Source organism: Arachis stenosperma, chromosome 9, assembly GCF_014773155.1.
Source record: "Arachis stenosperma cultivar V10309 chromosome 9, arast.V10309.gnm1.PFL2, whole genome shotgun sequence".
In the NCBI taxonomy this organism is placed as follows: Eukaryota; Viridiplantae; Streptophyta; class Magnoliopsida; order Fabales; family Fabaceae; genus Arachis; species Arachis stenosperma.
Genome location: NC_080385.1, coordinates 58,370,591 through 58,383,973, shown reverse-complemented (window position 1 = coordinate 58,383,973; position 13,383 = coordinate 58,370,591). Strand labels below are relative to the sequence as shown.

The 13,383-nt window shown below is 34.0% G+C and overlaps 1 protein-coding gene across 1 annotated transcript; it reads left to right on the top strand.

The window, feature by feature from the left end:
* Positions 1-9,606: 9,606 nt before the first annotated feature.
* Positions 9,607-11,211, top strand: LOC130949549 (uncharacterized). Its single transcript, XM_057878233.1, has 3 exons — positions 9,607-10,333; positions 10,382-10,725; positions 10,849-11,211. The coding sequence occupies exons 1-3, from the start codon at positions 9,607-9,609 to the stop codon at positions 11,209-11,211; spliced, it is 1,434 nt and encodes a 477-aa protein (XP_057734216.1).
* Positions 11,212-13,383: the final 2,172 nt, after the last annotated feature.

Below are 13,383 nucleotides of genomic sequence, written 5' to 3'. Positions count from 1 at the left end.
CCTGAAATACATTAAACAATATACAAAACTCAAGCCACATATTATCATGAAAATGAATGTAACCTCAAAATAAACTTAAATGACATAACTAACCTTCTGGTGGATGTGCAAAATTTAGCTTTGTTGTTCGAAGAGCCTCCATAAAAATTCTTGTATCATGTGTAGAGCCTTCCTAACCAGCCTATATAAATGTAAAACACATATTAAAATCACACACAGCCATTACATTTGTTGTAGTATTTCCTTTTCTACCAATAATTCGCACTTGCTCATCTTGGTAAACATGAATTGCTATATGTGTGCCATCTATAGCTCCAATACAATCTTTGAAATATGGCCAATATCTATCATTATCTATAATATATTTAGGTGTGTCTCCAAAACTAGGATCAATAGGTCTAATAATATTTTTTACCAATTTCTTCACACATGATAGAACATGATGAAATTGACGAAATATAATTTTACCTGAATGCTAAAATCGCTCCTCTAATATTCTATAAGAAGCTCCTTGCCTAAGCATGTATAAGAATGTTGCTACCATCTTTTCTCCACTAACACCTCATGTGGATTTCAAGCCATAATTGAGAACCAAGTCATTGCATAAATGGTTAAATAATGATTTTCTCACTCTAAATTGTTCAAAAAATTGCATTTCATTCTCTTCCTTTAATTCTAATAGCCATTGATATCCTGATAGTTTTGAAGTCCTTTTCTCTTTTTTAAGGACATATCACAAGTAATAATTGGCAACTCTATAGTAGCTAATATAGCAGCTGATTCGTAATCTTTTTCATGTTCTTCAAATTCAGTATCGTTATCTGTTTCATAATCACTCATCCTGTATAATTTAAATCAACATGAAAAATAAGATAACACAATTCAAAAATACTATCCACAATGTCATTATTAAATAAAGTTCCAAAATATGAAATCAAAACACAAATGATAACATTGTCACTAAATTTAAGTTCAATAATAGCGATAATAAGAATTCATGCAGAAAAAAATTAAAAATAAAGTTTAGAGATGGTTCATGTCATCCAATTTAAAAGATTCTAGCCATCCAAGTTGTTGATTGGGATCATCACTCAATGCAATAAAAATTTTTCTATATTGTGCCTTAGCCATTAATTTAATTCCCAAATAGAACTGTGGACTATATGGTTCTAGGCAAGGTAATTTGTGTAGCAACTTGATGCAATTTTCTATGGAGCAAGGATCATCTTCCTTAGTTACAGCTTTTGCCCCCACACCAACCAAAATACGATCAAGTGAGTCCTGTAATCTAGATGCTATTGCAGCTCGTTTCTCAACTTTTTTGCTAGAAGTCTTCCTTCTTTTCTCTTTATAGGGCTTTGAACAACTGTATAATTAGGAATGTCATCTTCAATAAATTCATTTGTATAATTCATGTCACCTCCACTCCCGAAATTCTCATTGTTCTGATTAAATTCTTCAGGATTTAGATCTTTTGATGGTGCCCAAGCACTATAACCAGTAGCTACGATGTCCTTGAAACATTGCTCAACCTATCTAAAGATTTAGGACCTTCATTCTTAAATTTAGCGAATTCCAGATTAATCTGTTTAAAATATGCAAAAGAATAAATATAAAAAATTTAGTTTTAGAGCCATACTATATAAATTATAAATTATATCAAATTTTATAATGTATAATGTTAATAAAACAAATTATAGTATAAATAATAATCTTGAATATAATAACACACTAAATAAAAATAAATTACTATGATAAAAAATCAAATAAAAATCATGAATAAATTAATAACAATAATGACAAAATGATAAAAAAACAAATAATAATAACATAAAGTAATATGAAGACAGAGACAATATGAAAAGAAAGCAAATAATTATAACAATATGAAGAAGAAAGGGTAAAAGAAAAAAACCTGATGACTTGTTATTGAGTGTGTAGAAGAACAATAATATTTTAACTTTCAACCTTATATATATATATATATATATATATATATATATATATATATATATATATATATATATATATATATCACAAAAGCTAAACGAATATGTTATATTTTTATTTGTGAATTATTTTAGATTTTTTACTTTTTTATATTTAATACTAGTATATTTTTTATCTTTATATATGCTTATATTTTATATCAAATCATTAAAGATTTATCTCAAAATATTACATAATTCTTGTAATAGTGAATTCGGCAAAATACTAACTAATTTCACTGCAACATTTGATGCCATGCTTAATAAGGGACCACTTTTGCCTTCAAAAATACATAATAATGCTCCCAAAACATCAGATACAGATTATGGAAAAATCATAACACTAGAAATTAATGATTCAATGTGATTGAATCTCAAACATGAGACTAAAGTCATCACTGTGTAAACTCCGCTAAAATCGGTAAATAATTTGTCAATAATTTGAATTTTAATTAGGAAAATTAAAACTGCGAAACTAATTAAAAAATTTGGCCCAAAGTTGGACCGAATGGGCCGAACCGGTTGAACTGGGGCCCAAACTGGGCCCGTGGGTCCAACTGGACCCAAACACTTAAAAGAAACAGTAGCTCCTTCTTCCCCCATTTCATGCACTGACACAAACAGATTGGGGGAGGGAAGAGGAGCTCTCAAACCCTCACCAACATTGAATCTACCATAACTCTTCCGTCCGGATCAATTTCACCGGTAAGCTTCGTTTCCATTTCAAAATCTCTACCCCCTTTTCTTTGGTGAAATTGAAACCCTATAGTGAAATCTTGCCCAATTTTGTGTTTTAGGTTCGAATTAGCTTCCGGAGCTTATTGGGCTTGAGCTATTATGCATATGGGTATGGTAAGGACACCCTAACTCTAGCTCAATCTTCCATTTACTGTGGGAAAACTGAATTTAGAACATGTATATGAATTAGGTGTAGATTAAGTGGATATATATACATTGGAGTTAAATTGGGAGTATTTGGAGGCTTATTAATGATCAAGGCTTGGTGTGTGGCTGGTTCAGTAGAGCTTAGAGGGGCTGTGTTTTGCTTGTGAGGCTGCCTTGGGTGGAATAAAGTGATCGGCCAAGGTATGGTTTAGGTTTCGTGCGTTTAACATATAAGGTTTTGTGAAAACTTAGGCTAGAGCATTATATGATAAGTTGGAAATGGTTGCATGTATTAAATGATTAGTTTGGTGATGTTGATAGATAAGTGGATGTTGAGTTTGTATTGAGAAATATTGTTAATTTATGGTGTTTCTTGAAAATTAGTTGTTAATGAATGTGTATATATAAATATATTAATATGATGATGATGGATGTAAGATTTATGAACATGGCAATGTAAGGACATGGTTATGGTTGGGTGGAATTTAATTGAACTTGTTGGTACTAACTTGATGAATAATGTTGTAAAAAGGGTTAAAGGATTCCATGATGATGGTAAAATGAGTATGTATAATAATATATGGTTTGTAGCTAAACTTGTAATATTAGGTGAAATATGATGTTATTGAGCTAAGGTTGCAAGATTAGTGGTGCTATGGTTAAGGCTGGATATATTGATGGTTGTGGTATGTTAAGTTGAGTGGAGATGAGTTTTGAAAGGAAAATAAGGTTTGGAGTGCTATTTGGTAAAAAGTGAATTTTAGTGAACATTGAAAGTCCATAACTTGCTCCTCAAATATTGGATGGAAATGTGGTTTATTTTAAATGAAAGATGGATTTAAAAGCTTTTAAAAGATATCAATTTTGTGAAAAATGAAATTTTGTAGAGCAAGTTATGGACGATGGAAAATTGGTGTATGAAGCTGGATTAATGCAGGTTAAAAACTGGTTATGCAGCTTTCTGGGCATTCTGCATTTTGGAAAAACGTCCATCCACCTATACGCGTGGCCCATGCATACGCGTGGCATGGCATTTTAGCGACGCATGCACGAGAAGCCATGCGCGTGCATGAAAAGCTAATACGCATGATCACGTGTACGCACGACTCACGCGTACTGATGAGGGAAAAACGATTTCACACAAACTCACCGGCAAGTGTACCGGGTCGTATCAAGTAGTAATAACTCACAAGAGTGAGGTCGATCCCACAGAGATTGATGGATTAAGCAATTTTAGTTGGGTGATGAATTTAGTTAAGCGAATAGTTGATGATTTGAGTGATTTTGATTAACAAAAGTGAAATTGCAAGTAAACTAAAGTGCAGAATGTAAATTGGCTGAAAACTAAAGTGCAGAAGAAGTAAAATTGCAGAAACTTAAAGTGCAAGAAAATAAAAGAGCTAAAACTTAATTTGCAAGAAATGTAAATAACTGAAACTCAAAGTGCAAGAAATGTAAATTGCTGAATCTAAATTACTGGGAAATTTAAATTGCTTGAAGAATTAAAGGGATTTGGGTGCTGGGATTCAGAATTTAACAAGGAGAATGCAGATTGAAGTAAATCAGAGAGCTATGACATGAATAGTTTCAGCTCAGTAGCAAAACAGAAATGGAAAATTGCTTGAAGAAACAAACAGTAAGAAAACTTAACTCAATTATGAAATTCTAAAAGAGAAACTAAAGATCTAAAAAGAGCAATGATATTAGAAAGCAGATCTAGATCTCAATCACTCCCTTGATCAAACAGAAAAGAAATTGCAGAAGAAATAAAAATGAAAGTAGCAAAGAAAATTCAGATCCAATTCCTCAATTCTCAGAACTTTGTAGAAGAAAAGCAAAGATGAATTTTAGATCAAGAAATGAAATGGAGTTATTCAATCTCAATCCAAAAACCCAATACAAAAAGTAGAAGTTGCAGAAGAAAGAAAATGAAAACAGAAAGCAAACTAGATCCAATACCAATTCCCAAATTCAAAACAAATGAAAATTAAAAGTGAAAAACTAAAAATGAGCTAAAGGTCCTCTACAAATCAAATTAACTCCTATTTATACACTTTCTATTTTGGTCTTCAAAGCTTGGAGTGGGCTTTTCCAATTTGAATTTTGATGGAAAGTGGATCCGGGTAGCTTTGGTTCAAGTGGCATGGGTTGGAGGCATGCTCCAGTGGAGTGCTCCGTTTGGTTTTGTGAGCGTAACGCTCATTGTGCCAAGGTGTGCTTCCTCACGTGCCATATTGTGGCCTCTTTGGTGCGTGCCTTGCTCGAGAATGATCACAAAAGTGAGCGCTACGTTCACTTGAGTGAGTGCTGGCCTTGGTGTGTCTCCCTTGTGTCATGGCATGCACCTAGCGCTCAATAAGTGAGGGTTGCGCTCAAATAATGAGCGCTACTCCTTGTGTTGAATGCGTGCCCCCCTCTTCGAACCTTGGTGTCCCCTTTTTTGAATGCTGCGCTTCCTCAATTTCCTTGGTGAAGGCTCGAAGATGCTCACACTTGTGAGCATAGCTCTCACTTCTTTGAGCACCAGCCTTTGATATTCCTTGCTTTCCTTGAGCGCGCCTTGCTTCCTTTGTTGAGGAGCACGAAAATGCTCACTCTTGTGAGCGTAGCGCTCACTTTTTTGAGCGCTCCTTGCTTTGGCCTTTGTTGAGCGCTCCCTTGGTTGAGCGCTGGCCTTGTGCTCCTTCATGGTGTCTTGCCCTTCTTTGTTCTCCTGCAAGCAACCACACAAACATGTCAAAGTATCACCAAATTCACAAGGTTTCTAAATCATTCATAAAATCAACTAATTCTAGCTTAAACCCTATGATTTTGTGTCAAATAAATGATGGTTGATTGATTTAACATAATCATGAAAATCCACCCCAAATCACTTACTTATTGTGCAAGAAAGTGCATAAAACCTAATGAAACAAGTGAAAAATGCTTGAAAAGCTAGTATAAGATGACTTATCATCACGTACGTGTGACATGTTGTTCGTTCCACGCGTGCGCGTGGCATACGCGTACGCGTGACCAATGCCTGCTGCAAAATTAGATTTTGGCTGTTTTAAACCAAATTTCCACTTTTAAACCTCCATTTTCTTTCCTTTTAGACTTAGAGTATAGTACTAAGTCCAGTAGCTAATTGGAACTAGGAAAATAGGATAACTTAGGGATAAAGTAAGAGATAAAATTATGAGTTATGTGAAGGAGATAAAAAGTTAAATGAAGTTTAGTGCCATGGCTTGACAAATGATTATATATTGATTGTGTAAATGAAATGGCTTATGAATGATAAATGAGATAGGAGTTTCCCTAGGTAACAGAACCGTGGCTCGCCACCACGTGTTTCAGGTTGAATCTCGATACTCTATTGACCCTACGTCGTAAGGGTGACCGGGCATGTATAAATTCCCGGGTATGGATAGCCTTCAGTGAGTGATTTGAATTATATATGAATGTAAAATCTATGCATAGACTCATGGGGATGCGCGACGGGAGACAGTCTAAGGTTTTTGGACTTGTCGGGTTGGCTGGATAACAGACAGATGAGCCTTATCAGCAATAGGACAGGCATGCATTGTATGCGTTTGTTTGTTTTGATTGCTATGCATTATCTGAGCTTGCCTAACTGAGTATATATCCTGCTACCTGCCATTCTTGCTATTTGCAGTATCTGCTTCTTACTTGTGAGTGAATTTGTTTGTTTGCTTGTCTCTGCATGATTTATGGATGCCGGAGGAATGGAGGAAAGGTGAAAAAGGGTTGGTGGTTATGTTAGGTCTGAATTTGAGTACGTATAGGAATAGCTTAGAACACCTACCCCTATTTATGGTTTTTACTTAGAAATAAAGTTCTGTAATTTTGATAATGGAGTTCTAGGATTGCCTCTGGCATTTCCAGGACCTTACTTATTATACGCGTTGCACCTTTACCATGCTGAGAACCTCCGGCCGGTTTTCTTCCCATATTGTGTTGTTGTTTTTAGATGCAGGTCGAGAGGCTCCTTGCTAGGCGTCTGGATCATGAAGCAGAGTAGTACCTGCGTTCATTTTAGGTTTTGTCTGTATATATGTATATATGCATTTAGCTTGCTTTCCACGAAACTTGATTATTTTGTTCCTCATAGAGGATTACAGGAGAGTTAGGAAACTTATTTCTATATTTTGGTTTTTTCTTGGCGATATTTATGTATATATGTAAATATTCTCTGACCAGCCTTGGCTTCACAGGCTGAGTCAAGAGCTAGTTTCACTGTATTCCTTGACTCTCTTGTCGCTCTTCCGCTTATTTATATCTTTAACCTTCAGGTTTCTTAGCACGCAAGTAATTCTGTTTCTTGAGCGTTGCGTTTTTCATTTTCCGATTTTGTTTTACCCATTTTTCAAGACTCCTAGTTTATTATATCATTCCTATTAATATATGTATGTATTTTATTTTCAGAGGTCGTAGCGTCTCGCCATCTCTGCTTTACATCCTAAGTGTAAAGCTCTGTGTGGTAGGGTATTACACACTGTATAAAATATAATAAACTCATCTATGAAAATAAAAACAAAACTAAAAGATATCACGTATATTTAAGAAGTTAGTAAATTGGCAGAAAATCCAAGTTTATGTTCATACAATGTATGATTATAGCAAAAGAAAATGAAATTTGCAAGAAGACATTGATGGAGGGTTTGAATTTGCACATTGCTGCAACGATTGTTGATTTGGTTCATTGTAGAACTGCAATTGTTGATTAAACTATACACACTGTTTATTGAGTTTGTGTGAAGAACAAAGATAAGAACCTGATGACTTGTTGAATGTGTAGTACATTCATCAACGAAAGAAAGGGAATAAAAGATGCCTTTTCAAAATTTTAGTAAGGATATTTTTGTTTATTAATGATTATAAAACATCTTTTTTTTAAAAAAAAAAGATATAAATTGTAGCTTTTCAAAAAAAGATGTTTTTTTTTTAATTTTTCTAATACTTTTATTTTTACTACTAGAAATTTATCAAACACACTAAAAAAAATCTTTTTTTATCAAAATAATGACACCCAAATATACACCATGTGTATTTTATCGGTCAAATTTAAAATTTATATATACTTTTTTATTATATCTAAATGATTAAAGTTATTAGAATATCATATTAAAAAATCTTTCCTACTGTATAATTATGTTTGAGAATATTTAAGAGGTTTTTTGAGTTTTGTGTTTTAAAGCCTATAAATTTTGTTTGAATATGTGTACTTTAACAGTAGCTAAGTGGAGGTGTTCGCCTGGCCTAATGGATAAGGCGCTCGCCTCCGGAGCGGGAGACTGTGGGTTCGAGTCGCACCGTGAACGATTTTTTTATTAAAAGTGCTTCTTCTCATATCAGGACGAAGCCATGGCAAATTATGCAAAATTCACCTAATACTTGTTTATATGGTTACTTTTTATTTACGAATTCTGTTACATTTTCTACTTTTATTCTAGGTGAACTCAGCTATTTTTTAATCTACTTATAATTAATTAAAGTTTCAAAACAAATAATACTACGTGTATCAAGTTATTATCAACACTTTATATGTAATATATAACACAACATATTAACGTACGTATATAAGAACAGCCAGTAGAGTTGTAGCTTTTGAACTCTGATCTAAGAAGAGTTGAAAAGTCACTACTCTCACAATATTTATAATACAGAAAGATTAAATAATATAAATATATGAGGTCCTACAGATTTTTTTTTTCCTTGCAAAATTATTACTAAATTGATTACTTATCAATAATTACTCTTACACCTAATTAACTTGATAACATCTCAAGATCGAGTTGAAAAATGATTCTATATGTCCATGTTTTCATTATATTATATGGAACCATACATAATTGCATTAAATAATTACGTCCTAGGCAAGCTGCCCTGCCATAGAGCAATTAGTACTAAGTATGAAGACGTGTGATGTAGGCAGTGGCGGTTCTAGGGGGGCCTAAGGTAGCCTCCCCAAAATTTAAAAAAAAATAGTAAATAGTAATAATTAATAATATTAAATTTATTTTTATATATAATATTAAAAAAAATATAAGTTATAAAATTTTATAAATTAAAATAATTAAAAACTGTACTATGTATTAGATATTTGAATTATTGTTGCTCTTATTAACAAATAATCCATTCTAATAATTAATAAAAATGGTTCTATTATACTAGCCCAAGCCCATACTATTAATTAAAGTAACACTATTACATTTTTCAAATATTTGTTTTAAATCATCAGAGGCATCAGCGCCACTTTTCTCTCTCTTTTAGTGGTTTCTAAACTTTTGGTCTTCTACTCTTCTCATTCTAATTTTGTTTCCATACCAAAACAAGACATGTGAAGAAAAACCATTGAAGAGAAGTGAACAACAAAATATTAACCATTGAATGCATAACAAAGATTCAAAGAGGTATATTTCAATTTTTTTTAAGTTAATAACAATGTCAAGTATTATTTATATTATTTATTTAAAATAATTAATTTATTTTTTTATAATGGACAGTGTTCAAAGATTGAAGTGAGGGCAAAACTCAATAGAATTATTTTTGGGTGAGACTTGGAATAAAAAAATAATCAGGTAAATCAATAATTTTATTTTTGGTTATTATATATTTGTGTTTCTAAAATTATTTGTTATTGCTCAATAGGTTTAATATTTTTTTTAAAGAAAATAATATATATGAAATTATTTTGTTTTTTTTTTGTTAGATAGTTCAAGTTAAGTTAAAAATGTCAAAGATGAAAATAATTCACTCATTTTTCAAGAGAAAAGAGAGAATATATGATGAACAAAATTCAGCTTCAGATTCTTTGAGTAATGTTCAAAATATTATTGAACAACCTGTGACACAACTTGTTGAGCAAGATATTCAACCCCCTGCTTCCAAAATAACAAAGACTGAAATAGATCAAGTTAATATTGATACATTGATGCGTGATCCCAGAAAGCGTCCGCAAATTTGGAATTATCCTATCAATCAACAAGATGAAATCCGTAGAGCATACATAAAGTTTGGACCATATCAATTTATTATGGATGAGTACCCTCTTTCTGGTCTAGAAAGTCATCCTCGTCGTTTCAAAGCTCATTGGTTTAAGAGTTTTTCTTGGCTAGAATATTCGCCAGAAGTGGATGCTGCATTTTGTCTTCCATGCTATTTATTTTCTAGAAAATCAAGTCCATTCACATCAGGAGGATTTCGCAATTGGAAAAAAGTGAATAATGGAAAGGATTGTGCATTTTTATCTCATGTGGGTAAATCTCTTAATTCTCCTCATAGTATTGCTGTTAAGTCTTGTAAAGATTTGCTTAATCAATTATGTCACATTGACAAAGTATTGGCTAAGCAAAGCTCACAACAAGTTTTAAGCAATAGATTGCGTCTTAAAGCCTCTATTGATACTGTCAAATGGTTAACGTTTCAAGCTTGTGCTTTTAAGGGACATGACGAGAGTCGTGAGTCTTAGAATCGAGGAAATTTTCTTGAAATGTTAAAATTATTAGCTTCTTACAATAAAGAAGTGGATGCAGTTGTTTTGGATAATGCTCCTCAAAATACAATATACACATCACTTTCTATTCAAAAGGAAATTCTACATGTTTTTGCTAGAAAGGTGCAAAATGAAATTCGCAATGAGATTGGTAATGCAAAATTTTGTTTGATTGTTGATGAAGCTAGAGATGAATCTAGAAGAGAACAAATGGCACTTGTTGTTAGATTTGTTGATAAGCATGGATTTGTCAAAGAAACGCTAATAGATGTTGTTCATGTCAAAGATACTACTTCTGCTACTCTAAAACAAGAGATTTGTTCTGCATTATCTCATCACAATCTCAACATTCAAAATGTTCGAGGTCAAGGGTATGACAGAGCTAGTAATATGCGTGGAGAGTAGAAAGGGTTACAAGCTTTAATTATTCAAGAATGTCCTTATGCATATTATGTTCATTGCTTTGCTCATCAATTACAGCTAGCTCTTGTTGCCGCGGCTAAAGAAGTTGTTGATGTTCATGCTTTTTTCCAAGGTTTGAGTAATATTATCAATGTTGTGTGCTCTTCTTGCAAACGCAATGATGAATTACGATCTGCTTATGCAACTGAAATTTCCCATTTAGTTGCAACTAATCAAATTGAAATAGGAAGGGGAGCAAATCAAATTGGCACATTAAAAAGATCAGGAGATACTAGGTGGAGCTCTCACTTCAACTCAATTTGTAGCCTTTTACGTATGTTTGGAGTAACAACTTCAGTTCTGGAAGATTTGGCTACTAATGGATCTACATATTCTCAACGTGGTGATGCTACCTATGCTCTTTGGTGGACGAAATTGTGATCCATGCTCTTTGTACTTGTATGAAATTTAATAACTGGCTCTATTTGAAGTCACAACTCCGTTCAACTAACCAGCAAGTGTACTGGGTCGTCCAAGTAATAAACCTTACGCGAGTAAGGGTCGATCCCACAGAGATTGTTGGTATGAAACAAGCTATGGTCATCTTGTAAATCTCAGTTAGGCAGATTAAATTGGTTTATGGATTTTCGAATAATTAATAATAAATAGAAAATAAATAGGGATAGAAATACTTATGTAAATCAATAGTGGGAAATTCAGATAGGCGTGCGGAGATGCTAGAATCCTTTCGAATCTCTACTTTTTTATTGCTTTCATCCAATCCTTCTTACTCCTTTCCATGGCAAGCTGTATGTAGGGCATCACCGTTGTCAATGGCTACATCCCATTCTCTCAGTGAAAATGGTCCTATGATCTGTCACAGCACGGCTAATCATCTGTCGGTTCTCAATCAGGTTGGAGTAGAATCCATTGATTCTTTTGCGTTTGTCATCACGCCCAGCGTTCAGGAGTTTGAAGCTCGTCACAGTCATTCAATCCCGGAATCCTACTCAGAATACCACAGACAAGGTTTAGACCTTCCGAATTCTCATGAATGCCGCCATCAATTCTAGCTTATACCACGAAGATTCTGTTGGGGAATCTAAGAGATATGTGCCCGGTCTAAGGAAGAACGGAAGTGGTTGTCAATCACGCGCGTTCATAGGTGAGAATGATGATGAGTGTCACGGATCATCACATTCATCAAAGTGTTGTGCAACGTATATCTTGGAATAAGAATAAAAGAGAATTGAATAGAAAGTAATAATAATTGTATTGAAACTTGAGGTACAGCAGAGCTCCACACCCTTAATCTATGGTGTGCAGAAACTCCACCGTTGAAAATACATAAGTGAAAGGGTCAGGCATGGCCGAATGGCCAGTCCCCTGAATGATCAAGAGACTGAATAATCAGAGGCTAAATAGTCAAGAGATTAAACTGTCAAAAGATGTCTAATACAATAGTAAATCATCCTATTTATACTAGACTAGCTATTAGGGTTTACATGAGTAAGTAATTGATGCATAAGTCAACTTCCGGGGCCCACTTGGTGTATGCTTGGGTTAAGCTTGATCTATCCACGAGCTGAGGCTTTTCTTGGAGTTGAACTCCAAGTTATAACGTGTTTTGGGCGTTCAACTCCGGATCATGACGTTTTTCTGACGTTTAACTCCAGACAACAGCATGTACTTGGCGTTCAACGCCAATTTACGTCATCAATTTCCGAATAAAGTATAGACTATTATATATTTCTGGAAAGCTATGGATGTATACTTTCCAACGCCATTGAGAGCGCGCCATTTGGAGTTCTGTAGCTCCAGAAAATCCATTTCGAGTGCAGGGACGTCAGATTCCAACAGCATCAGCAGTCCTTTTGTCAGCCTTTTTCAGAGTTTTGCTCAAGTCCCTCAATTTCAGCCAGAAATTACCTGAAATCACAGAAAAACACACAAACTCATAGTAAAGTCCAGAAATGTGAATTTAACATAAAACTAATGAAAACATCCCTAAAAGTAGCTTGAACTTACTAAAAACTACCTAAAAACAATGCCAAAAAGCGTATAAATTATCCGCTCATCACAACACCAAACTTAAATTGTTGCTTGTCCCCAAGCCACTGAAAATCAATTAGGATAAAAAGAAGAGAATATACTATAAATTCCAGAATATCAATGAATATTAATTATAATTAGCTGAGCAGGACTTGTAGCTTTTTGCTTCTGAACAGTTTTGGCATCTCACTTTTTCCTTTGAAGTTCTGAATGATTGTCTTCTATAGGAACTTAGAATTTTGGATAGTGTTATTGACTTTCCTAGTTAAGCATGTTGATTCTTGAACACAGCTACTTAGGAGTCTTGGCCGTGGCCCTAAGCACTTTGTTTTCCAGTATTACCACCGGATACATAAATGCCACAGACACATAACTGGGTGAACCTTTTCAGATTGTGACTCAGCTTTGCTAGAGTCCCCAGTTAGTGGTGTCCAGAGCTCTTAAGCACACTCTTTTTGCTTTGGATCACGACTTTAACCACTCAGTCTCAAGCTTTTCACTTGGACCTTCATGACACGAGCACATGGTTAGGGACAGCTTGATTTAGCCGCTTAGGCCTGG